General features: G+C 40.2%; 5 protein-coding genes across 8 annotated transcripts in view; all 5 read right to left on the reverse strand.

Moving 5' to 3' along the window:
* Positions 1-427: 427 nt before the first annotated feature.
* LOC133951917 (cytochrome b-245 light chain) lies at positions 428-3,063 on the reverse strand. The gene is made up of 6 exons (XM_062386176.1): positions 2,910-3,063; positions 2,583-2,652; positions 1,835-1,909; positions 1,652-1,735; positions 1,424-1,505; positions 428-1,114 (listed from the first exon to the last, which is right to left on the reverse strand). Exons 1-6 carry the CDS (start codon positions 2,965-2,967, stop codon positions 926-928), a joined length of 558 nt encoding a protein of 185 aa, XP_062242160.1. The 5' UTR covers positions 2,968-3,063; the 3' UTR covers positions 428-925.
* A 636-nt stretch (positions 3,064-3,699) lies between these two features.
* On the reverse strand, positions 3,700-8,515 carry mvda (mevalonate (diphospho) decarboxylase a). The gene is made up of 10 exons (XM_062386186.1): positions 8,351-8,515; positions 8,098-8,168; positions 7,396-7,510; positions 7,167-7,313; positions 6,191-6,390; positions 5,909-5,983; positions 5,565-5,783; positions 4,673-4,788; positions 4,445-4,553; positions 3,700-4,145 (listed from the first exon to the last, which is right to left on the reverse strand). The coding sequence occupies exons 1-10, from the start codon at positions 8,409-8,411 to the stop codon at positions 4,065-4,067; spliced, it is 1,194 nt and encodes a 397-aa protein (XP_062242170.1). The 5' UTR covers positions 8,412-8,515; the 3' UTR covers positions 3,700-4,064.
* An 874-nt stretch (positions 8,516-9,389) lies between these two features.
* pdcd5 (programmed cell death 5) lies at positions 9,390-12,433 on the reverse strand. The gene is made up of 6 exons (XM_062386197.1): positions 12,226-12,433; positions 10,738-10,778; positions 10,403-10,464; positions 10,231-10,322; positions 10,058-10,129; positions 9,390-9,972 (listed from the first exon to the last, which is right to left on the reverse strand). Exons 1-6 carry the CDS (start codon positions 12,289-12,291, stop codon positions 9,925-9,927), a joined length of 381 nt encoding a protein of 126 aa, XP_062242181.1. The 5' UTR covers positions 12,292-12,433; the 3' UTR covers positions 9,390-9,924.
* Positions 12,434-13,425: 992 nt separating this feature from the next.
* On the reverse strand, positions 13,426-15,543 carry uraha (urate (5-hydroxyiso-) hydrolase a). Of its 2 annotated transcripts, none has more exons than XM_062386212.1 (5): positions 15,425-15,543; positions 15,043-15,101; positions 14,029-14,168; positions 13,808-13,943; positions 13,426-13,696 (listed from the first exon to the last, which is right to left on the reverse strand). In XM_062386212.1, exons 2-5 carry the CDS (start codon positions 15,094-15,096, stop codon positions 13,607-13,609), a joined length of 420 nt encoding a protein of 139 aa, XP_062242196.1. In that variant the 5' UTR covers positions 15,097-15,101; positions 15,425-15,543; the 3' UTR covers positions 13,426-13,606. The 2 variants fall into 2 exon arrangements, with proteins under 2 accessions (XP_062242196.1, XP_062242192.1); XM_062386208.1 differs by having other exon boundaries at positions 15,407-15,510.
* A 1,558-nt stretch (positions 15,544-17,101) lies between these two features.
* The window catches only part of LOC133951959 (heterogeneous nuclear ribonucleoprotein C-like), a 38,601-nt gene continuing 32,036 nt past the window's right edge, over positions 17,102-23,666 (reverse strand). For all 3 annotated transcript variants that reach the window (XM_062386217.1, XM_062386232.1, XM_062386226.1), the window contains exons 4-7: positions 22,048-22,217; positions 20,471-20,584; positions 19,111-19,268; positions 17,102-18,451 (exon numbers count right to left, since the gene is read on the reverse strand). In XM_062386217.1, coding sequence (XP_062242201.1) covers positions 18,413-18,451; positions 19,111-19,268; positions 20,471-20,584; positions 22,048-22,217 — 481 coding nt within the window. In that variant the 3' untranslated portion in view covers positions 17,102-18,412. The remainder of the gene's footprint in view (positions 18,452-19,110; positions 19,269-20,470; positions 20,585-22,047; positions 22,218-23,666) is intronic.

Genomic DNA, 23,666 nt, shown 5'->3' on the forward strand with positions numbered 1-23,666 from the left:
GCATTCATTGGAGACATTAATGTATAAAAACTCCATTCAGCATTGTACATTGTTGGTGTGTCTAATGTGTTACAGCCCCACAAATTAAAATGAGGAAGTAACATCTTACCTCCTCCAGCTGCTTCACAGGTCAGCTGTGACTGACAAAAAGAAAAATCATGTAACAAGAGACGAGACATGACACCAAGGTGAAACATGTTTGACAACTAGAAGTTAAGCCAAATTAATTTTTCTTTCAAGAGCAAACAATAGATTGCAATGTGACAAGAATGTCAGAAAAGAAACAGTTGAGACGAGAGCAGGAAATTCTGGTATATTGAAAGCCCTTGTTTGCGAAAGGGGGAAGTTGCAAATGTCATCACCGAAAATAATTCTAAGAGGGAAGATTGTAAAATCAGATGCATGAAAGTACCAACCGAAGACATGATGAGATTCAACAGGTTTATTTGCGAGACATTAAAAGTAGAGAAAAAAAATGATGTATGGTCAATGACAGCCTTTCAGTATATTGATTAGTTGACTTAGAAATACAGAAATAAAAAAGGGATAAGAACACACAGTAATACACTATATACATTATACAATATAATGTGAAACTATGCAAGACAACAATATACGCAACACAGCTTAAAATACATGGTGGTTTGTTCAGAAACATATATTGGTTTACACCTTAACCAAAGCAGTAAAAATACATGTGGTTGACACTCAGCAGCTACATCATTTAAGTGTATCTCCTCTGTTTTTTTTTTCAACAGTAAAATATTTTTTTACGTATTGACATATTTCTTTGCAGGTATAACGGGTGTTGTTCAGTCACCAGACTCACAGAACCTGGTGATGTCCCGCTGTGACTGGTTTTTAACATTTCCAAGCTCTCAGTGCAGATACTGGATGACACACAGAGGACGGGGCACTGGGCCAGTTACTCATTGTCAGTAACAGAGAAAGGGTTGTCATAGGCGGCTCCTTCCAGGTCGTCCACCCGTTTCCTGTGCGTCTCTGGAGGAGGTCTCGGAGGTGGATTCTGAGGAGGGTTCTTCATGCTCTCCGCTGGCTTTCGAACCTCCTTCCGTGGCAGAATGGGCTCCCAGTGCTCGCCATGGATAGCTGCCTATAAAAGCGAGAACATGATAAAGAATGCCAGTCAGTAATGGTTGTGTGTATTGTAAATCCAGTTAAACATGATTCAAACTTAGGGTTAATTGCCAAATTTTGACCTGTTGAAGAATTCAGTCACACCCCTGACTGTCAGCTTTCATAACCACAGGGCTGTGTCTCAATAGAGGAAACTGTAATAAAACAATCTCTTCCTTGTTACCGTCAACCGGCCACTTCCTTCCTTCAGCTCACAACTTTATCAAGGTAGACAATATTTAACCTGCCTGAGTGGAGAATAACACAGTGACTACATCCAACTCACCGACAGGTAGATGAGGCTGGCGATGCCGAGGCAGACGCAACCGAGGACTGTGGCGAGCATGAAACCTCCAGGAACACAGATTCTGAAAAAAAAAAAGACCAAAGGACACAAAGAGACTTTCAGAACAAAAGACCAGATGACAAGGAATTCATCTTTCGTTGGACAGATTGAATGTCAATGAGAGGAATGCTGTTCAGCAGAGGAGAGAGCCTTTTAAAGTTCACTCACGCTGCATGCAGAAATGCTCTGACGTAGTAGTTCCTTGTCAATGGCCCGAATGCTTTTACAACCACAGTGAAGCAGTGCTGACCCCTGACGCAGAACAAGAATCCGAAGTGAAGAATGAGCATTGCAATATATAACTACAGATGATTATGTTACAAACATCTAAAATGTTAAAACATCACTCACGTTCTCTCCATGCTCGTGCCCTTGGACCTCTTGCTCCTGGGATACTCCAGAAGACACACAAACACTCCGGCAGCACTAGTTTTCTGTCAAGGCTGATTCATGTCACATGGTTCAACAGGTCACAATAACCATATGACTGACAGCAAATCCGAGCGAGTTTAAATAAACATTAGTGGACCTGATGAATTTACTTATTGTTTCTGACAGAAAGGAACATTTGCAATACAGTGAGAATTCAGAGAGTACAATTCCTACTGTCATGTTCTCCTTTAACCAGTGTAAAATAAATCAGAACTCTTGTATCTCGATAGAGGTAGGCACATTTGAGACTTATTATATATTAGTTTAAGCCTTAAATCCATAGAACATGAGGCCAGGTTAAAATGTTAACTTTGCATTTCAGCTCCTATCGATGCTGTTTCCATGTGTCAAGTATAAAATACTATAAATATACATGATCTTGTTAGGTTGTGGCATCAATTTATTTTCCACCCTATATTTCAGCCTAAATCTAAATCTCATTTGTGCATTTATGCTTGTGATGTATGAATTCTTACACAGCATGGTATTAATGTACATTGTACATAAGTTTCACAATGTAGCAACATAAACGTGGTATTTGTTTTTATCCAAAACCACTTACAGCTAATACGCGCAATACGTTCAAAGAGTTATCTTTTCAATAAGACAAGTATATGAAGATATTAAACTGAGTCGTTATGAATTATGAAAAGTATATGAAGGATACACAGCGTAGGCCGCAAACTGCCAGCCCCTGAACTGTCCGGCCACCCCCACAATACCTCCAGTGAGCAGAACTGAAAGGAGCAAACAGGAAGATGAAATAAAAGTGAGAATACAACAAATATAAGTGTCAAAACACACACACTTTACTTTACTCTCAACAAAGATACAAGCTTGTGATGAAGTAAACATTTACTTTAAGGCTGCAGTTTTAAGTTTTCACTAAAATAGAAATAAAGTTACAGAAGCATGTAAATATCTAATGTTAAAATGCTGAAGCAGAATAATAACAACCCCGGTTGGAATGTGGAAAAAAAAAAGAAATACTCACTGAGTCCTGAAGCCAGAGCCTGCTCATTGGCCCACATCGCCCATTCTATCTTACCCATAGTGTTCACCTCCTCAGTCTCAGTGCTCTGAAACACTCTGAAAGTTCCCTCACTGACTCGCAGCTTTGATCGACTCTACAAGGAAGAAGATGTATTTTCCGAGATGTGAGGTGTGTGCATGTGTGAGCGGGGGGAGGGGCTTCGACAGACCACCACGCCCCATTTGACGTCATTTCCCAAAGGAGTGAGACAAACCAGACAGGTAATCTAACAATAGAACAGGTGGAATTGGAGTCACTTTTAAATATTGATGGGTTAAGTCTAAACACTTTTAAAAGATTTGTCCATCAATGGAGGAATGAGTGAGTTTTCTCAGTCAAACATTGAAAACTAGAAGTAAGCAGTTTGGCAATGTATGTAAAAAGATGTTGTCATCTGTTTTATTAATGTATTTATCCAGGAAGCTCCCATATCTCTTCTGCTAAGGAGTCCTGGTCCTGTGTTTGCTTTGTGTGATCATCGAGGCATTTACAAATTCAAGTGGGGACAGTTAATAAACAACATATGTAAGACACAGCAAATAAACTGAAGCCCCCAAACAGAGACATTTTGGAGTCAGTGGTGAACATGAATTATGGAAAATTACATTGTTTTATGAAACATTATATTAAAAGAGCTTTAAACTTGCCTACAGAGTGTAATTCCAAGTTAGTTCCTTAAAGAACAAGCTAACTCTAATCTGGTAATGTTATGACAATATAAATTACAATGCAAAAACAAGAAGGAACCACATTTTACTGCCTAAAATACATTTTATTCTATTTTACAGAATAAGATGAACATCACTGAAATAGGTTCTGTATGTTTACAAGTATCCATTTATTGTCAAATAACTATAATAATCAAACACAGCATGGAATCATCACCATCCTTGGCGAAGGTAATAACTGTCTCTTAGAAATATTGCAAACATATTCTAAGAATACAGTGTAGTGTAAAGACTGAGGGACACCAGTTCAATTTGAGACATGAAGGGAGAAATATAAGCACCAATAGTTGTAAAAGAGATGCCTGGTGTTTGTAAAGAAAGTTATTTAGGACCATAATTGGCTTCTTTATTGCTCTGGGGAACTTTGCTTCTTCAGGTCTGCAGGGCGTCATGCCGTCTTCTTAGGCAGACCATCAGATCCAAGTAGATGCTCAGTGGAATCCCCCACAACACACGGGCCTGGTCCAGCCTCCAAAAAACAAAACAAGATCTGACTTTAACCAGAGAAACCTCTTGAAGTGTCTGAGTGTTAATGTCTAAAATACATCAGAGTTAAAAGCATGAATTACATCTAAACCTAAATAACAAACATCAAATACTGGACTGATTCTCTACTGTTGTGTGTGTAAAGCAGAAGAGCTGATGTACAACACACTATGTGCTACAATACTCAACCAAAGTAATGCAACACAGTGTTACATAAGCGTTGTTTATAAGGAAATGCAGACATGAATCTAAACTTGTGTGTGCGAGTGTGTGTATGTGTACCTTGGTACTAATAATGTAGCTTATTCCCTTCGGCATGGGCTCTAGACCAATCGCCTGCTTTAGATCCTCAGAGAGTGAAGCACAGTGACCTGGAAGACCCTTAATAAACCTGTAGAAAAAGAATTAAACTGAGAGGGCTGAAAGAAAAACACACCTTAATATTTACAATAGTACAGAAAGGTACCTATCAGAGAACTAAGAGGTAAAGTCCCGGAACTGTTAACTCACTCTCCTCCGTTGGTTTCTGGGGGAAAGAAATGTTGGACCACCTGGACGAACTCAGGAACGTGCTGCTGTAGCGTGAAGATCACTGCGTTTGGCCCTGCGTCGAAAGTGTAGGCCACCTAGAAGGAAACAAACCGATGGGGACTGTCATATAAAGATATAGAGTTTCTCTGTTTCCAAGTCAGAAGACTACGATATAAGTTTCACATATTTATTACAACAGCTCTGAAACTCAGCTGTGAGAACAGACTCTCTGTGGTAGTAATATAGAGCTGAGGGGGCAACAGTTACCCACACTTTGTGAAATATATTATTACAAAACATAGACACCATCACATACAAATGATGTTTGTAGTTTGCATTGTTTGCTCTGAAGTTGTATAATGCGATGTTTCTTTTTTGCAGTGGACTGAATCACTCTTAATCAATTAGAAAATTATAATAAAGTGATTACAGTTTTTAATTGCGGCTGTGGGCGGCTTCGGCTGAGGGGTAGAGTGGTCATCCTCCAACCTTAAGGTCGGCAGTTCTATCCCCAGTCTGACCCATCTGCATGCCGAAGTGTCCTTGGGCAAGATGCTGAACCCTGAAATGCCCCCCATACAATAAGAAAGTGCTGCGAATAGAGGCACTGTGTGAATGTGTGTGTGAATGGGTGAATGTAAAACTGTACTGTAAAGCGCTTTGAGTGGTCATGAAGACTAGAAAAGCTCTATAAAAATAAAAAACCATTTACCATTAAACAATGTGTTTATATGCAGTGATAATTGTATGGAAAAAGGTACACAGACGGTGATCCAGATGGACGAATGTAACACTAGATTAACAAACATGTTCCTGCCTCAAAGTTTTCTGTCTTCTAGGAGCTGTGTCTCAGAGCTGTGAGATCACTCACCCTGGTCTCCCCGTAGTGCCTGTTATATCGATGCACCAAGTTGATGACCTGTCGAGACACATTATTGAGGTAGAAGATGGGAGGGTACGTGTCGAGGCAGGTGGCGTGGAACTGGTTACTGTCCTTCATGGTCAGCTCAGCAAACGCAGTGAAGTCCTTTTTCTGCACCGCTTCGATCATCTCCACCATTCGGCCGGGGACAACAGACTCAGCCCGATGCTGCACACAGAGAAAAGAATGGAAATACACCCTCTTGTGAGTATCAGTCAACTTGGTCTAAATGCAGCATACTGACTGTGATGTTAGTATATTTATTCATGCGTGTTGGAGGGTGAACACATTACCTTTAATAGACAGCTAGTTTGTACACTGGTTTGCATCCCAGAGCTGCTGCCCACTTGTTTACGCTCAGCACTGGCCTGTGAGCAAAACACATCAAATTACAGCCGCTGTAACTTTGTACTAATCTCATTTACAGTGAGGACGTGAAGTACAAGTTTATGTTACTATTCTTATTTATACAAGTACAAACAACAGGCAAGTGCTTTTCAACGTAGAGAACGTATGTGCTAACACAGGCACACGTTTATTCTTTCATTCTCCCACACACACATAATCACACTTACCACAAGAACGAGGATTCTGAGCTCAGGCCAGTGAGTCTCTGGCTCCACCTGCTGCGCGAGACTGTCCTTGCCATCATCTTTTTCCCCCATGATCCACTGCACAAAACCCCCATACATACTCCTGCAGGCGCTGCCTGAGCCTTGCCGAGCGATGCCAGACAACTCCCCCTCAACGCCAAACACCTGAGCCAGAGTGTAAACTGCAACAGAGACACAGGGGTCTTAGTAGTTTGTCAAAACTAAATTTCTCCATGAGGTTAAATGATACTTAAAGGGATAGTTCAGTGGAGGAGCAAAGTGTTTTAGTCCACAAAACACCTTTTGAGTTTCAGGAGTAAACGGTGTAGTTGATTAGTGACCTATCTTCAGACGTAATAAAACCACAGAAAAAACTTCACATGCCTCCATACTGCTTGTTTGGTGTCATACAAATGTCTTGAAGCCCCGACATTCACATTCTACTGGAAACAAGGTCCTTTCCATCTTGTATTAAGCTTTAAAGTTCAACAGAATTGGCTAAGCTAGTGGACTATAGCATTTCCGACGGTCCCTGAATGCACCTCATAGGAAGCTATCAAAACAAGGTGACAATGACCTCGATGGAGTTGAAAATGAATGTCGGGTCTTCCAGACACTTGGACGAAACCACAGGATCAGTATGGAGGCATGTATTAGTTTGTCTGTTGTTTTACTGCGTCTGAAGAAGGACTCACCATTGACTTCAATTGTATTGGATTCTGCTCTAACAAAGTTTACCCCTGAAATTCCAGAAGTGTTTTGTGGACTCTCTCAAAAATACCCACCCTCCCTTGTCATAGGGGGGTGAGTGGATGATGAGCGAATTTTATTTTTTGGATGAACCATTCCTTTAAGTTTGTGCAACTATTCACTTCGAAGAACGGACAGAGGCAACACAATGTAGTTTAAAGGGAACTGTTGGGAATTGTTATTAGTGTGATTCTATTCCATTAATTACCTAGGCAGGCGAATCCAGCAGCGGAGGAGGCGAGTCCTGCAGCAGTGGGGAAGTTATTAACTGAGCAGATGTGGACTTTGTGGGACAAACCGGTCAAATTCGAACCAGGGTCTCCATCGTTACGTCTCTTCCGTGCCAATCTTCGAACTGCGTACAGAACACAGAAGAAGGACATTAAACTACACTCTCTGGGACTGACAGAGGGTGAGACAAAACAGACAGGACTCACTCTCTCTGAGACAGGACTGTATTCTTGGATGGGTTATGTCCTCCTCTTTGCCGTTGAGCCATATTCGATCCTCCTGGAATGATCTGCTCGTTGCAACGGTTGTTGTTGTTTTCAGCTAAACAGAAGAAACCAAATCTTTGACCACACGTAGGAGACGTCGTATCACTGGTATGATGTCAGATTGAAAAACTTTAGCCTCAAGATATTTGCACATTGCATTATGCAAGCACAATTCAGAGGCAATGTCCATTTTTTTTAATTGGGATCATGTATTTATGCTGAGTTATTTGGTAAGTAAGCTTTTTACAGCACCATTATCTTAAAAAGATTATCTATTTTCATCCCCCTTTGACTTTTTACATATTTATCTCATCTATTTCATCCTTTTGTGTTGTTATTATAGCTTCATAACGTTTCTTTTTTATGGTATTTCACAGCAAGCATCAGTCGGTTGTGTAGTACTTTGAGCTGCACTAAACTGTATGAAAGATGCTTTACAAATAAAGTTTGATTGATTGATATGAAAGCAGGAAAACACACTCATTCACTGTTGCAGCCCTGGGCAGGAGCAAAAGAAGACATCTGAAAAACCTACTGTTCTCAAACCCACGCACGCACGCACGCGCGCGCACACACACACACACACACACACGCACACACACACACACACAGTGTTGCTCAAACGGTTTTGGACTTAAATACCTGGTCTTGGTGCAGTGTGACACTCAGGGACGAGTTAATGGGGAGGATTAGTTCTTCAGCTCTCTTCCCCCCTGAAAAGCACACGAGTTGAACACACAGTAAATGACCGAGCGTCGGTGTAAAACAGTGAAAATGTGTGAAACAACACAAGTGACCAGTGTTTACTAACACCTGACCCCCGGGTCACACTCAGGAAACCCACGTCTGATCGTTTAAACCGGGTTTGACCCACAGCACCGGAGGACATACTCACAGTATTTGATGACAGCGATGTTCACAGGAGCGCAGCAGGTCACTGTGTTCGGCTTCTCCATGTTTCTCTCCAGACACAACCAGTGAAACCAGCAGTTTGAAGTGTACCGGTACTGGTGCGGTTCAACATTCACTGTCGCTGATCCTCTCGTGTTCTGCAGCTTCCCTGTCATCAACTGGAGCGTTAAGCTGTCGCCTCATTGGCTTGTGTTGAACATGTGGCTCAGGTGTCCGCCAATCAGAGACGAGCCGTTTTGATGGAGGAGCCGTAATAGCCAATGAGAAATCATCTGACCACGGTCGTGCGAAAATGAGGCAAGGATAGAGACCGTCCCCCTTACACACACTGTCTGCTGTCAACTATTACACATGTACAATACTGTCATTCTAATATACATATATTTATATAAACACACATATACAGGAAGCATGAATATACATTAGTAAGTACATGTGAAGTTTAGCTAAAATACTCAAGTATTTATACTCTGTACTACTCCTATCACACATTCAATTAGAAATATTTTATAACTATACTTACACAAAATGTAAAGAGCATGAATATCTCATTGAATAGACATTAAACTAATAAATGACTACACTTTCCACCTTGACCAATTACATTTATATGTGGCTAAATGCATAAGAAACAATGATGAAAAGAGTTTAACAATGGCAGAGGCACCCGTCTGCATAACGTTTACTAATACTGTTCTTTAATGTTTAATAGGAATGAAAAGGATATGTTTACATGCATTTAAGTTAAGAAAAAAATCAATGTAGGATCATAACTTGTCATAATTGTTTTTTAAATTAAAGGATTCCAAAACTTTAATTGAATGACACAAAGTATCTTACCCATAACAGATTGTCAGGTTTCAGCAATGTGGTTTATAAAAAAAAAAAAATCTTGATTCTGAACTGAAAACTGTCTGAAAAATTGTCCAACCCACTGGAACAGAGTTTGTGTTAAAACCCAAGATGTTAACCTCTTAAGCGGCTAAAAAACAGAAATGGTTCCCTTAGAAATAAGCAAAACGTGAATTTAAGGCTTCTTTTTTATTTGTATGTAAACCTTCAAGATACATGTCTGCAAAAGAAAATATCCAAGTGCAACATCCAGGTGTGACAGGAAACTGGCCCTGAACACAAACAATTTTTTGTATTAAATGATCACTCTAGATAAAATGCATCAGCAGAGTTTTGCATTTTGTCTAACATTATACATATGAAGAACAGAAAATCGATCGTGGAGAAATAAAAAGAGTAACTAACACGAAGAACAAGAGGAGTCACACAGTGCTGTGAGTTGTCAGGGGTACAACATATGCAGTGCAAATTTGTTACAACTTGACAGAATAGGGTCACAAAAGATTGCCTTTTTGACACCCTGTGTATTTTACCCCCCACCACTGATGCCACAATGTCAACCTCATGTCTTGGTGTGTTTTCCAGAGACCCACAGCATCCCAGGATTTAGCTAACTGGAATTCGCTGATTCGAGATGCTATCCGAGTCCAAATAAAGCATTTCTTCTCCCGATTTCTTGGCTCGTTCCAGGGCTCCAATTGAGAGTTAGAAATCATCGTCATCGTCTGAGTCCATCACCCGCTGTCTGTTGAACTGTGAGAAGATGTAGAAAAAATTATCAGCTGCACTAGAGAAAAATAAATGCACCAAACATTTGCAACATTTCAGAGGCACTTACTTTGACAGTGGTTTTTTTCTCTGTTTGCTGGCTGACCTTTTCGAGGATTTCGATCAGGCCTGACTCAGAAATCTGACAAGAGAGAATCTGGTCATTGCACTGTTTCCATGTGAGAGAATATACGCATACAGCCACATACACAGCACTTCAAGCTACAGAAGACAGTCTCTTACCTTTCCTCCCAACTTCCCATAGCGAGCCATCTGAATGAGATAATTTTCAACTGCCTTGGCCTTCTCTGGTTTCACCAAAGCAAGATTGCTTACTGAAGAAAAAGAGTAAACAGGATTCATTTCCAAACGGATATTTCAAAAGGCTCAAATATGGATTTGAGAGCAGACTTACATCTGGCACGGGCAGACTGGTCAAGAACTTGGGCCAATATAGAGTTCCTCATGTCACCCTCTCTGTTAATATAAAGTTATTATAAATCCCACATTAGCATCTATAAAATAGTGTTTGGATACAAGACAAAGTAAAAATAAAACAAAGACATACATCGGGTAGAGAATCAGTTTAATTCCACAGATTTAAATTCTCATTGTTTTTTAAACAAACTGTGATCCTGGAAAAGTTGATATTCAATTTAAAGGTAATAAAGAAGTTTCAAGATCTGCAGAGAAGTTAAGGTAGAGTATATAAATAAACTAGAATTGCTATAAGTATTGAGCCCATTTCACCTTTGTTTGGCCTCCTCTCCTTGCTGATTATTTGAAGCATCCTGGAAGAACATGCAAGACAGCAACACGATAATAACAATGGGTTAGAGGGAGAGTACACTAATGATATGTACAATATACTGTATGTATCAGGGCATTAACTATGTATAAACTCAGTTGGACACTACTTTAACCTCTCAGTGCTCACTGGAGAACAGACTGTTGTAATGGTGCCAGTTTCTAATTCAAAACAATGTCTGTGATAATTGTTTTCATTATGTATTATCCTGCATTTTTTCAGTTTTTTTTTTGCAACTGAATTTGTTTTCTCTATAAGTAGCAGATCATATAGAAAAATGCCAGCTATTATTTTCATCAGATGAAGGCTTGAATGCACGTCTCGTTTTGTCTGTCAATCACTTCCAAACCCTCAGTTTAGTATCGTGTGGGACAAAGAAAATGCCAAATCCTCCCACTGGTAGAGCTGGAACCAGCAAATGTTTTTTCATTCTTCGCTTTAAATGAATTTTTTTTTTTATCACAGCAGTTGATTATTCTATTATTAACTTTATTTAACAAGTAATCATTGCAGTCGTTGACATTTAAGCGGTGACATTTTACTGTAAAACTAAGGTTCAATAATCTAACAACAAACTTTGTGTTAAATGAATGCACTGATTTGCTTGAAATTAGTGCTGGTCGAAAAAATGATGTCAGGATAAAATACTCATATTTGTCGATATTGATAATTATCACAATAAATGTCTCATTATTTCTTTTAAATTCAAATACTGATTTTAGCTACTGAGTGATGGAAAGAACAATTCAATTGTGTTGTACATTCTCACAGTGTTTTACACAACACATAAGGATTATGTCAACATATATATTTGAATTTGATTTCACTGCTATTGATGAAAAGTAAATTCCCATAATAATTGACAGTGCTTTATGGCTCAGCCCTTCATGATATTACATTATAAAGGATACCACATTAAATATATGTAAAATACTGTCTTACAACGTAGTAGTTAGTATATTTCCCTGTATTCTTTAATAAGTTTATAATGAAATAAACAAAATTAAGCCTTCTGGGTTAGCAGGTCATTAGCAGAACAATAGATAATCTCGTTAATGAATGAAATATCCACCTGAGCCATGTCAGTCAGGTTATTGTCTCATGGATAAAACAGTTTGTCTGGTTTATTACTCGTTTAGCTCCAATGAGGCTTCACGTTGTCAGTTCGCTGGGTCACAATAGATTCACAGCTAGTAGGGAGGCGAGGCTGGTGATTACTGTGGTTTCTGTTCATCACAGCTGGTTTTGAACGGTTTACACACGTTCATCTATGCTTTAGTAAGTCAGCATGTACGGTGTGTTCCCTGTGGGACCGCTTTGTGTTGGTGAGGTGACTGATTTAGCTCCACTAGCTAGCAGCAGCATGAACCCAGTCATCCCTTATATGGGCGGCTGCTAACACGCTCCTCGGCTGGTGTAGAGTGCCTCACCCCGTGTTTTGCCTGTAGTTCCGACATCCTCTGCCGCCGGATCGCCTCTAACTCTTCGTCCGCCATGTTTTCACAAAAGGGAAAATGGAGCTAAGTCCGAGAAGATGAGAGAATGTTTTGAGCTAAAGAAATCACACTATTCTCCCATCGGAGCCAAGGCCCTTCTCAGCTGCAGGAAGTGGAGTCGATTTGGATGAGACTGATCCATGCGACAGGGCAGGGGGGAGCAATCGAACACAGAGTAGTTCACCAGCCGTAGAAAAAAGATTTTCCTGGTTTTGGTTTTATTCATGAGGACGAAGGTTCATTCAAATTAAACTCTTTACATTTAAATGAAAATCGCCTTCTACTATAGATTGTTTTAATATTGTATTTTTTATTGTATTGTATTTTCTGTATTGAATACACAACATACATGCAACAAACTCACAGAGACCACAACCGTGTCAACAAAGTAAACATAAATATAGTCAATAATATGAAATCAAGAAAACCAATCACACATGTACACACACACACACACACACACACACACACACACACACACACACACACACACACACACACACACACACACACATGTTTGTACTTCTATCTTAGTGAGGACAGTCTTCTACATAACCCTAACCCTAGTCCTTACACATTCCCTAGCCACTTACCCTTACCCTAACTATCACAACTAAATACTTAACCCTCAACCCCACCCTGACCTAAACCTAATTCTACCCATAACCCTAAAACCAAGTCTTAACCCTCCAAAGGTCCTCACAAATATATAAATAAAGTGATATATATATATATAACATATCTGACCTGAGGCCTAAATTAATTTTAATGTGGGCCATATACAAAGTCAGTGGAGGTGATGTTGAAATGACTTGACTGTGGTGTAGTCGTGCTCTTTTAATGGGTGTAGTTTGTTTATAGTTTTTTTTACTTCTGAATACAACAAAAATGCACCATCGCTACTGCACAGATAATTATGAATTTGTGTGTATGTATGAAATTAATATTCTTGTGACATCTTTATTTCACTAAACTTGGCCAATTCTGCCTCTTAAAAACATAGAAAGAGGAAGAATCACTTATATTTTTACAAAATAAAAACAAAGCTGAAACACTTTATTCTACTGGTAATTACAAATATTGTACGTCATAGTGACTGTGAAATCGATTTTAAAAATGACGAGTGAGCCTACGTGCAGATTATATCAGAACATTATTTATTTAACTGCAAAATAGTCATATTGAGTATGACATCAATATTCAAATGCATTCATAATTTACATGGAGGATTGTGTTTCTTCCTTGTGTGACATTGTCACTGCCAGTGTGTGCCTGATAGATGGAGGCAGTCTCAGGACCTCATCCCATCTGAGCTCTAGCTCCCTCTGTAGGTACTGTAAGAGAAACGACTCAGCAGCAAGGGGACGTGGTACTTCAGTCCAGGGTCATTTATAGTGAAGACAATCTGCAACAAACAACCAACACGATCACACTGACTGGAAGGACTGTTATTATCTTCACACTACGGGTTAAAAGAGGGTACACATACGATGTCAACACAAAAACGTTTACACACCTCAACATAGGGGTAAAAACTGGTGTCGCCAATACTCGCCCAGTATTGAGCAGTGTCAAAATGCAGTCTGTACACACCAGGGGTGAACAGTTCTTTTGTGATGAGCCCTGGGCATCGTCCATCGTCATTAGTGGTCCTGTTGAGACATGAGATGTAAGATATGTGATGAAGTTTGCAAGAGTAATGTTTGAGTCTCTGAAATGAGAAAAAAAGGTTTTTACCCGTTGGTTATCAGTGTCCAGTCATTGGTGGAGGGGACTTGTCGAGAGAGGCTGAGGGCCACGTTCGAAGCAGGGATGCCCAAGGCTGTATTCAGCACGTGAGTGGTGAGCGGACTTGGTGAGCCTGCCATTGCTGTGCTCTAAAGACCAAGGGAGTAAGACTTTAAATGAATGAGCTCACATCTCAAATAGTTATCACATATACTTGACAAGTTACACAATTACATTCAGACAGGCCGAGTTTTCTCAAACATACACTGAATTCAGGTAAGTTTTAATTATCTTGGCCAGGTTATTCCAAATTGACAATTTCTAAGAGTTGGTGGGAGCATCCTGATGTTTATAAGAACTTTTTTATTGATTCTGTGTCTTTCATCAGAGAAAAGCATTAGATCACAACAGACAATATAACAATAATTATTTTAAATGCAGATTTGTAGTTTATCCGTCATCAACTAATCTTATATAGAAAACAAAGATGTGAACATGAACATTTATTACACAATATCCTCAGGATGATTGAACAACAGGACATTAGAGATCAGAGTGTCATAGTAAGTCAATCAGATTATACTTGTATGGCTCCTTTCACAAACACAAAATCATGGTGCTTTATGTCAGTACAGATGCACTATTAAAAATAGTCAAGGTAAAATCATAAACAATAGTTAAAATCAGAACAAAAGTGTTATAACAACTACAATGGACCTTTATGGGAGGAAGATTTCCCATCATGACTTAAAAACCACAATACCAGGTAGTTGTTAATCATAATGACTGTAAAATGTAAATGTAAATGTTAATAAATACCCTGGATATAATATTATGTAAGATCTGTCTCTGAATTCCATGAGTCATTTAACCCAAATGTCTCCACAGCCACAGAGTTCATGTAGTTGCCCTATAATACTGTAATCAGTTTCAATGTAAAATGCTGTGTAGCTTAACATTCGTCATGTTAAGTCAAAAATCTTCTATTTGATAGAGTTAGTTTAGTAAGAGTTTTGTGCTTACCTTATTTTCAGACAAAATATGACCCTTCAGTTTCTGCAGCCTGGACACACTCATGTGTGCTGAAGAATATAATGAGGGAATGAAACTGGGTCAGCCGTTTTAACTGAGGAATGCAATGTTACGGTTTATTTAACAGCATCAGACTTCAGTAGCATAACTTGTGGCCTGTTCAGTAGACATGTGCTTATCTCTTTGTCAACAGAAGACCAGTTTTGCAAGTTCCCCTTTAGTCGCACTCTGCCTCCAGCACTTTGAACTCAGTGGAAATGAATGATCACATTCGACTGCATTGAGGCAGGGGCTCATTTAAAGTGGCACAATTGTAGTGAATTGTAGTTAAAGAAACATTCTTTTATTTTCTTACCTCGCTACTAATCCTCACCTGAAGCTTCCTGCTTGAATTTCTCACTGACAGGACATGTGCTCTGTCTCCTCCCCCCACACACCCTCAACTTCACATTCCAATGTAATTCACATCCAAGCGTTTAGCTTAATATTCTCAAATTTAAAGTTGCAGTGTGTCGAATGTAGGGACATGAAGTGGTGAAGTTGCATGTTGCAGCTGAACACCCCTCACCTCATCCTCCTCTTCAGAACATGAAAGAGAAACTGTGGTAACCTTCAGTTTTCATAACAACTCAAAGGGTGTTTAGTTTGTCCTGTTAGGGCTACTACAACAAACATGGCAGCCTCCAGAGAGAGGACCCCCCCCCCCCCCCCCCCCCCCGATGTAAATATGAAGCATTTCAATATAAAACCACAATTTGTATAATCTAGATGAAACCCACTCGTGAAAACATCACTAGAATTTTTTCATTTAAAATTCCTGTCAATAGATCCCTTTAAGGGATAATTTGGTGCTAAAAGTTGAAAACAAGCAATTACCTGTATCATGTTTTGTAATGGTGACTTTGAACTACTCCTCTTGTTTTTCTGATTTTCATATACCAAACTGTTGTACTCAGCACATCAGAAGAGTCATCAAGTCCACTGTGTGTTTATCAGTGTTTAATAAACGATATGGTAAAACTTTGAGAATGTCAGAAAATGATCTGGTCAGAGAGTTTGAACCTACACACATCAACCACAAGACGGCTTTGGGGTAAATGTTATAATTCAATATCTAATTTGCCTTCAACTGTGAACTGAACTGAATCCAATAGTAGATAAATAAATTAATCACAATATTAATTTGAATTGGTTAAAACTGTATTTCCTCATGTGAATGATTCGAAATAAAAAAATATTGTACCTCATGACTTCATCATAAGAAAAAAATATATAATGGAAATATAAATAGCACCGAAGCTCACATATGGCTGCACCACACATTGTGTATTCTTTAAATTATTAAATACTCTTCCTGTTAGTTAATACTTCAAAAGCTTTATTGTATGTGCTATTGCTTCTTTCAACTCAACAGTTACAAATAAATATCTTTACAGCTATTTCCTTTCTGTGTGGCCGTAGCATCTTAGCTTTATAAATCAGTTCTTCTCTGTCTCAGATATGTAAGTTGAATTTCTAGAGTGAAAGCAGGTGTTGAAGAGCTCCTCTGATTTTGTTTCCGAGCCCTTGACAGACTGAACTAATCTCACAGAACTAATTCACTCATTTCATTATTGGACCTGTTTCTGAACTGTGCGACATGTTGCTGAATTGTGACTCCGACTGAGCTTTAGATTTGATTTTTTTCATGGGAAACATTGTCTGGATGGAAAATGATGCAGTTTGGGCTGGTTCATGTTACTGATATCGCACACAGTCTCCTGTGGGTCAGACCTCTGCTGAAACCATGTGAGCAGTAGGTTCAATAAGATATGTCACTATGTGATCAGTGGCTGTAATGATCCACTCTGTCTCAATGTAATATTTACCCTTATCAAACCTCCCCGTTAATAAATATATATTTTCTCCTTATATTATTTGCACCCCTCAGATTGTTGGGTATGTGGTCTGGTTTGGTAACATGAGCAATTTAATATTTCATTGTTTTCACATAATTTTCCAAATGTTTGTTTCTTATAATTTCCTCTGTTTCTGTCAGAATAAAACACACCAGCATGAACTGCGTTTATAGTCAATATGAAAATACCTTTACTACTGTGACAATGAGTATTTCCACTTGGCTTATCTTAAGATTGCAAACAAAAACATGTAACACTATAAGAATTATAATAACATCGTCGTCTTTAAAAAAAACACACAAGAAGTCCCAAAGCAAGACTAAAATCAGACAGCAGAACAGTTACATTAAAGTTTTACAATAATACACAATATTACACACTGATCGGGGCCTTTTAAGTGCCAAATACAGAGGGAAAGAGAGCTGCAACATTCCTCTCACACATTTAAAGTAGACAAACTACTAGTATTTCTAAACATTATAAGGTTGTCTGTATAGTACTTTCAGAGAGTAGCACTCAGGTGTAGCCTACCTAAAACTTACAAGCAAAAAAACATCAAACTCATTTTCTCTCCTGAATGATCAGCATGTACAAGCAAGAGCAAGAATAAGTTGACTGTCAACAAAAGGCTGCTATCAAAGATCTTATCCTTTTGCTTTTACAAGTCGGAAATACTTTGAGACACACAGATGTATATTTTTCATTTACTACTATTGCACACAATATTCCAGTTTGACCCTTATTCTGGAATTGACAATGCTATTAAAGTGGATACATGATTAATTCATATATTCAGTTTTTGAATAGTTTTCTGCACAATTAATTAAAATGAGTAAAAAGCTTAAAGTTTTCTTAGAGACATTTTTTTTTAGATCTTTCTTTTTCTGGTATACACCGTTGAAGCAGCAGAAAGATTCTTGTGCCATAAATACACATTTTATTATTATTATTATTTTAAATGATTACGGTGTATTACTGTTTAGTCTCATTCTGTCTTTTTATATGAAGAAAAATTGAAAGGATAAACCGTTAAGCAGGTTACATAAGGTTTAATCAGGAAAGCTGTATTGTCACATTTGGATTAATACTGGAATATTGGTGTTGGTGCAAAGCCCCTCACACAGAAGAGAACGTTAAATGAGCCTGCTTCCAGCTCGACTTTATAATTACTTTCTAGATAAGATCCCGCCTCATTCTCTCAGGCCAACATTAATTCCTGTCAATCACATCCACATCTGTGTGTCTGTGTGTGTATAGTTCCCCCGTGTCAGCCATTTCGCGTTAAAGTATAGTCACGCATACCAAGCTGCTGCAATACAATGAAAAGTACTGTGTTATCTGATATGTACACCCAGTTGGGGAATGAAGCCTCTGGTATGAGCGTTGGCTCGGCGGTGGTCGTTCTCTTCCTCAGTGTTTGGCACTTAATCCACATCTCCTACGTTTCGTCCGAGTTTGCTCCCTCATATTTCCTCCTCTGGTTCAGAGCTGGGGTTGCTCATCTGTGACAGACAAACAATGAGACAGAAGAGAGAAGGACAAACAAAGAGACTTTTTATTTAAACTGCAAGCTCGGAATGACTAAGTAAAATTTCATTGTGCATGAATAATCTGATTTCACAGGAGATACGCACATGTGCACATGCGTCACAAGACTGAGACGTCTAGATGTTTTGTCTGTCTAAACGACAGTGCTCTAAAAAAGAAAACTAAACTAATTAATAAAAGATTAAATTTGGCCATATTCAAGTTTTCTAATTATCTCTGGTAAGGAGGTTATGTTTTCAACCGTGTCTGTGTCTGTTGGTTTGTTTGTAAGAAAGATTAGCAAAAACTACTGGGCAGATTACCACCAGGTGGAAGGATTCAGTCTGGGTCAGGGAAGAATCAATTGGGTTTTCAAAATGTTTGTTAATTTATCAAAAAGCATATTTTGGTTCATATTTATGAGTGTGAGCAGTTTTGTGCAGATCCAAATAAAAATCGGGCAAATTAATATGTCTTCATCCACAAAACTGCTGCTCCATTTTTGACCTTTGTCATGAATCTCAATGATAACAGCAGGAAATGTGTGTCATGCTGCATAAGAGCGCTGCCGCCCCCACCCCCCCGCTGATACATTTGGTATGAACTCCTGAAGAATGTGCAGGTGTGCTTTTACCGTGTGGCGGTCATCATCGGGCTCCCTCAGGCCAGCGCTCTCCCTGTGGATCCGATGGCGGGAGCTGGGTGGGGAGAGGGAGGAGGGGGAGTGCTCCCGGCTGCTGGCGGACAGAGCATATGGGGAGCAGGCCGGACTGTCCTCTCTCAGGGGAGACCCTACCACACAGGAACCAACACATGGGAATTAGGGGAAAAGCAATTTGGTTTGGACCTTATCCATATCTTGAAACACGCGTGTGAAGAAACATGTTTACTGCGGCTCACAAAGTGTCTGCGCACTGACGTTGGACCAGATGACAGAAAACAAGGGTGGGAGTGACAGGTTGAAGGACAGATGAGGAGGAAGCAGGGGGAGGGGGAGGGGGGGGGGGGGGGGCGAGAGACAGCAGGCTAGATAGTGAGAGACAGGGGAATCAAGTGGAGCCGGAGATAAATTAATATGAAGATGAGAGCTATCAATCGTACAAGGTCATTGAAAGCAGAGGGGAGAACACACACACACACGTACACACACTTTTCTGCAGCACACACACACAGACACAGACACACACACACACACACACACATACACACACACACACACACACACCCAGCTGCTCACCTGCAGCCGCAGCTGTCACTTTGTCTTTTTAGTCAATTGTTTTGTAATAAATTCAGCACAACGTTTTGATGATGACCTTTAGAATCAAGGTTAAAGAACTGTCATTGTTTAAAAAATAAATACAGCGTTTTAAGTGTGGTGGCAACTGAGGACGTTGTGCTTAGCAGAAGGTGGACTGAACCACATGAGTGTTTGTAAATTCTATTTTACGATTTGTGATTATTTTAATTAAGATTGCAGTAAAAAGCAATTTCCTTACGAGGGATAACAAAGCTTTGATTCCTTCTTCCTCCGCGCTGGAAGTTACTGTGTTGGGTTTTAACGTCCACATGAGGGCAGCAGCAGCTCTTACCTGCACTGAGCTGCTGTCACTCTGATATTTGTTTTTATCCTGAAGCTTCATCCATCAGTTACTTTAACCAAACCCTTTGTTCAGCATGTTCCATCTTGACGTCCCTGCTCCAGCTGATTTAGCCATTGATTCAAAACATTTCGAAATCCCTGACAGGACGAAAATTAATTGATTTGTCAGGCATAACAGGAGCGACTCCGCTGGCACAGTGTGTTCCCCAGCCAGCAGGCTCCCTGCGGCACAGGCCCTGAATCATTCTGTGACTGGTGGAGCAAATCAAGCAGAAATCTGAAATTGGCGTACCACCGGAGTCCGCCTTAAAATGTTTTTGATGCGCGAATGGATTATCCATCATCCAGTTTCAGACCGACCCGCCTCCGCCGTCTGCCTGAATGAGCGTCTCACCTTTGTGGTCACTCCTCTGTGTGTCCATCCTTTCAAGGCTGTCGAGCAGCCCATCGATCTGTGTCTTTATCAGAGTCAGCTCCTTTTTAATCACCTGCAACTCCTCCATGCCCACTGCAGGGACACAGAGACACAGAGAACGTGAGGGACACTGGGACATTACACAACCCGAGAGAAAAATATCTCATTCCTGTTCAACACATTTCAGAACATTATTACCATATCTGAACGCTTTACAGTTTAGAGCTGCATATGGCTGAAGCGAGCAGCTGATTAGCTTAGCTTGGTATAAAGACTTAAACATCTTGAGGTCAAGAAAAGATGTGAAGTAGTATTCATAAGGACATAAGAGGAAGACAGACGCCTTGGTCAGTGCTGTGCTAAAGGAGATAAGAGGCGAACAATTGTAACATCTTTCCAAAGCATTTAGAGAATTCGACCAGGCTCTTATCAAATACGTCTGGGCCATTTCAATCAGTTAGGAGCCGTCCTGAGCAAGACAGACTTTTTCAATCTCAGGCCTGAAGTCCTCTGGTCACCCTGAGACACTGGGATGTCACCGATGTTAAGCCTTAAGAAACTGTCTCCTGGCTCCAGACAGGGGCATCAACCGTCTCAATTCCTCAGTGAGTAAGTGTTAGTGTCTAAAAAATTACTGAAAATGAGGATGCCGCCCCCTGGGGGTAAAGAAAGAACCACTGCAGGCGTAATCTCTATTAACAGACTCTGCTTGTGAATATGCAGAACCTGTAGGCGGGGAACATGATTTTTGGGGCAGGAAGTTTTCTGGTTTCCGTTTCTTTTGTTTTATCAGGTTTGAGCAGGCTTTGGTTGCCCGCAGGTAAACAGTCAATGTGGAGAGAGAAAGAGGAGGAACCCATTGAGTCAATTGCTTCAGTTAAAGGCGTTTTAATTTATAAAAAATCTAGAACAAAAAAGTATCACTGTTTGTGTTTTATATGGAGAAACATTTGACTTGAGTTATAAAAGAAACTAGTTGGACTGTAATGAGTCTTGGTCCAGATATCAGCTGTCTACATCGCAGGCCTCAAAATACTGGCTGCTGCTCCCTGAGGCTGATTTGTAATCAGACAATAGCCGATGGGCTTGGAGATTGCTGTGGGGGGGAAATGGTTGACTTGGGTAAAATTGAGCTAGATTCATTTATGTAGAAAAAACAAAGCTCTGCTAACGTGCTGATCTTTATTTCCCTCAAATTCAACTTGGATCCTGTTTTTATTTGTTGCTTCACCATCGTTTTGAATAATTGATAACATATGTGGGTTTGGGGGGGACCAGAAAAATGCTTGTGAACCACTGACCTAGAATTGGTGTGTATCGAGTACACACGGAATATTTGGAATGTGATCGATACAATGAGCCTGACTTCCTGTTTACGAGACAGTGTGTTGCTGCTTTTTATCAGAATCTTTGGCTGTAATAAAGGTTTGAATCTAAATGCAGAGGCTGACCATTGCCTCCAAGAGCTTCAGGCAAACGGGAATCATCTGACGCAGCCTGTCGTCATGACCTCGACTGAATACGGCTTCGAGCCTTAGTTCAGACACATTACTCACACTTGGCTGTGCTTGAACTGGTGGAGTGGGCTCTGGAGCTTTTGGAGTGGGCTCTGTCTCGACTGCGTCTGTGGCCGGAGGAGTGGGAGGAGGAGCGGGGTCGCTTGGCCACACTGGGTCCCAGGGGCAGAGGAGACAGGGATGCCGGCACACGCTGGTAGTCATACACCCTGGAAATACAAAAGTGTTGAGCTGCCCAGTCCTCACACAGATACAACAACAATACACTCAGAAAACTAAAGTAAGCATGTGACGGACAGTGGAGATAGTAATTGTTCTGCAGGCTGCGGGAGCTGTCGACAGCCAGGACAAAGCTTTTAAAGCCTTCAACAGGTGGCAAGCATTTACTCACAAGCCAACCTCACTCTTCTTCCAGATCAATACACAGCATGCTACACACACTTCATCCTCCTGGCCTATAGTGTTTGAGAGCATCTTCAAAATAGAATCATTCGTGTTAAGTTTAGAGTATTTCTTTTTTTTGTTTGTGACCTGATTCATTTTTTAATCAGTTTGACATTAATGTATTCCCCGATTAAAGATAGGGGAATACATTAACTATGACAACTATTAAAAGGCATATCTCAAACAAGGGAGTGATACAGGCTAGTAGCTGACATGAAAGAATGTATATAGATGTATGTGTGTGCAAAAAAGCAGCTGTTCGAGTATCTCATATATAAAGGTGCGCCTTTATATTCTACATTCATTTGTCTTTTACTTTCTACCTTTGTCTCTCTCTCGCTCTCCTGTGCTCTGCCATTGCCTCGTCCCTGTGGACAGCTCCATGTTTCTATCTGTCACTGAATGTAATTGGTTCTGTCAGGGCCAATCAATAGCTCCCCGCCATGCTAACAGCACGGGCGACAGGAGGTGTATCACAGTCAAACGCTATAGTGGTAACAGAAATGAAACTGTGTTTGTGCCTTTGTGTGTTTGTGTTTCAATAGAAATAGAGATGATGTTGTGATTCACTGACCCACTGACCAGGTGAAACCCAGGTCCAAGGTCCTAATGGACCAATGACTGTGGGGCAAAGCTGCAGAGAGCGTAGGGTCCGGGGCAAACAGAATCTAACATTTTACCCAGGTTTCTGTGGATTTGTAGCAGCAGCAGCAACCGAGCAACAGATTGAGTGAATTATTTAATACAAAATAAAAAAAATTGTCAAATGAGCTACAAAGTCTAAGGTCATGTCCAGAACGTTGTAACTCCCTGTGGTAACGGCAATCCAACCGGTTACAGTCTCAATCTGGATCAATCTGGTTGAGGGACAGACTGAGCCCAGCCTGGTTTCTGCAGAGCCAGGAGAGGGAAGGACTCCTCTGCTGTATATCAGACGCCAGCGACAGGGAGGCAAGCTGTCAGCTGCAAGGACTTTGAGTTGGACAGTAATGTAGATTTACTGATTGAGCTGTTAGCCAGTCAGTCACTGGAAGCTTTTCTCCGTTGTTTTCTCCTCTGTTATATTCTCTGAAGCCGCTCTACCTGATACAGAGATTTCTGCAAACGATCTGTTCACGGATCTGTCAGCCAATAATATCGTCCGAGATTAGAATTTCAATGTCATATCAGTATTGTAGTTTATGTTTGATAATATGCACTGATAAAAAATGATA

The sequence above is a fragment of the Platichthys flesus genome, chromosome 1 (assembly GCF_949316205.1).
Source record: "Platichthys flesus chromosome 1, fPlaFle2.1, whole genome shotgun sequence".
Taxonomy (NCBI): domain Eukaryota; kingdom Metazoa; phylum Chordata; class Actinopteri; order Pleuronectiformes; family Pleuronectidae; genus Platichthys; species Platichthys flesus.

Excerpts from the sequence above, each read along its gene's own strand:
- LOC133951917 (XM_062386176.1), bottom strand. The coding sequence starts at position 2,967 with ATGGGTAAGATAGAATGGGCGATGTGGGCCAATGAGCAGGCTCTGGCT. Across the intron at positions 1,910-2,582 it reads CAGTTTGCGGCCTACGCTGT|TGCTGCCGGAGTGTTTGTGT; the intron begins GTATCCTTCATA and ends ACAGAAAACTAG. Across the intron at positions 1,506-1,651 it reads AGAGCATTTCTGCATGCAGC|AATCTGTGTTCCTGGAGGTT; the intron begins GTGAGTGAACTT and ends TTTTTTTTTCAG.
- pdcd5 (XM_062386197.1), bottom strand. The coding sequence starts at position 12,291 with ATGGCGGACGAAGAGTTAGAGGCGATCCGGCGGCAGAGGATGTCGGAA. Across the intron at positions 10,779-12,225 it reads AACTACAGGCAAAACACGGG|GATGCTTCAAATAATCAGCA; the intron begins GTGAGGCACTCT and ends ATGTTCTTCCAG. Across the intron at positions 10,130-10,230 it reads ATGGGAAGTTGGGAGGAAAG|ATTTCTGAGTCAGGCCTGAT; the intron begins GTAAGAGACTGT and ends CTCTCTTGTCAG.
- mvda (XM_062386186.1), bottom strand. The coding sequence starts at position 8,411 with ATGGAGAAGCCGAACACAGTGACCTGCTGCGCTCCTGTGAACATCGCT. Across the intron at positions 8,169-8,350 it reads CATCGCTGTCATCAAATACT|GGGGGAAGAGAGCTGAAGAA; the intron begins GTGAGTATGTCC and ends TGTGCTTTTCAG. Across the intron at positions 6,391-7,166 it reads TGCTGGATTCGCCTGCCTAG|TTTACACTCTGGCTCAGGTG; the intron begins GTAATTAATGGA and ends TCTCTGTTGCAG.
- uraha (XM_062386212.1), bottom strand. The coding sequence starts at position 15,096 with ATGAGTGTGTCCAGGCTGCAGAAACTGAAGGGTCATATTTTGTCTGAA. Across the intron at positions 14,169-15,042 it reads ATATTTTGTCTGAAAATAAG|AGCACAGCAATGGCAGGCTC; the intron begins GTAAGCACAAAA and ends CTTGGTCTTTAG. Across the intron at positions 13,697-13,807 it reads GTTTTTACCCCTATGTTGAG|ATTGTCTTCACTATAAATGA; the intron begins GTGTGTAAACGT and ends TGTTTGTTGCAG.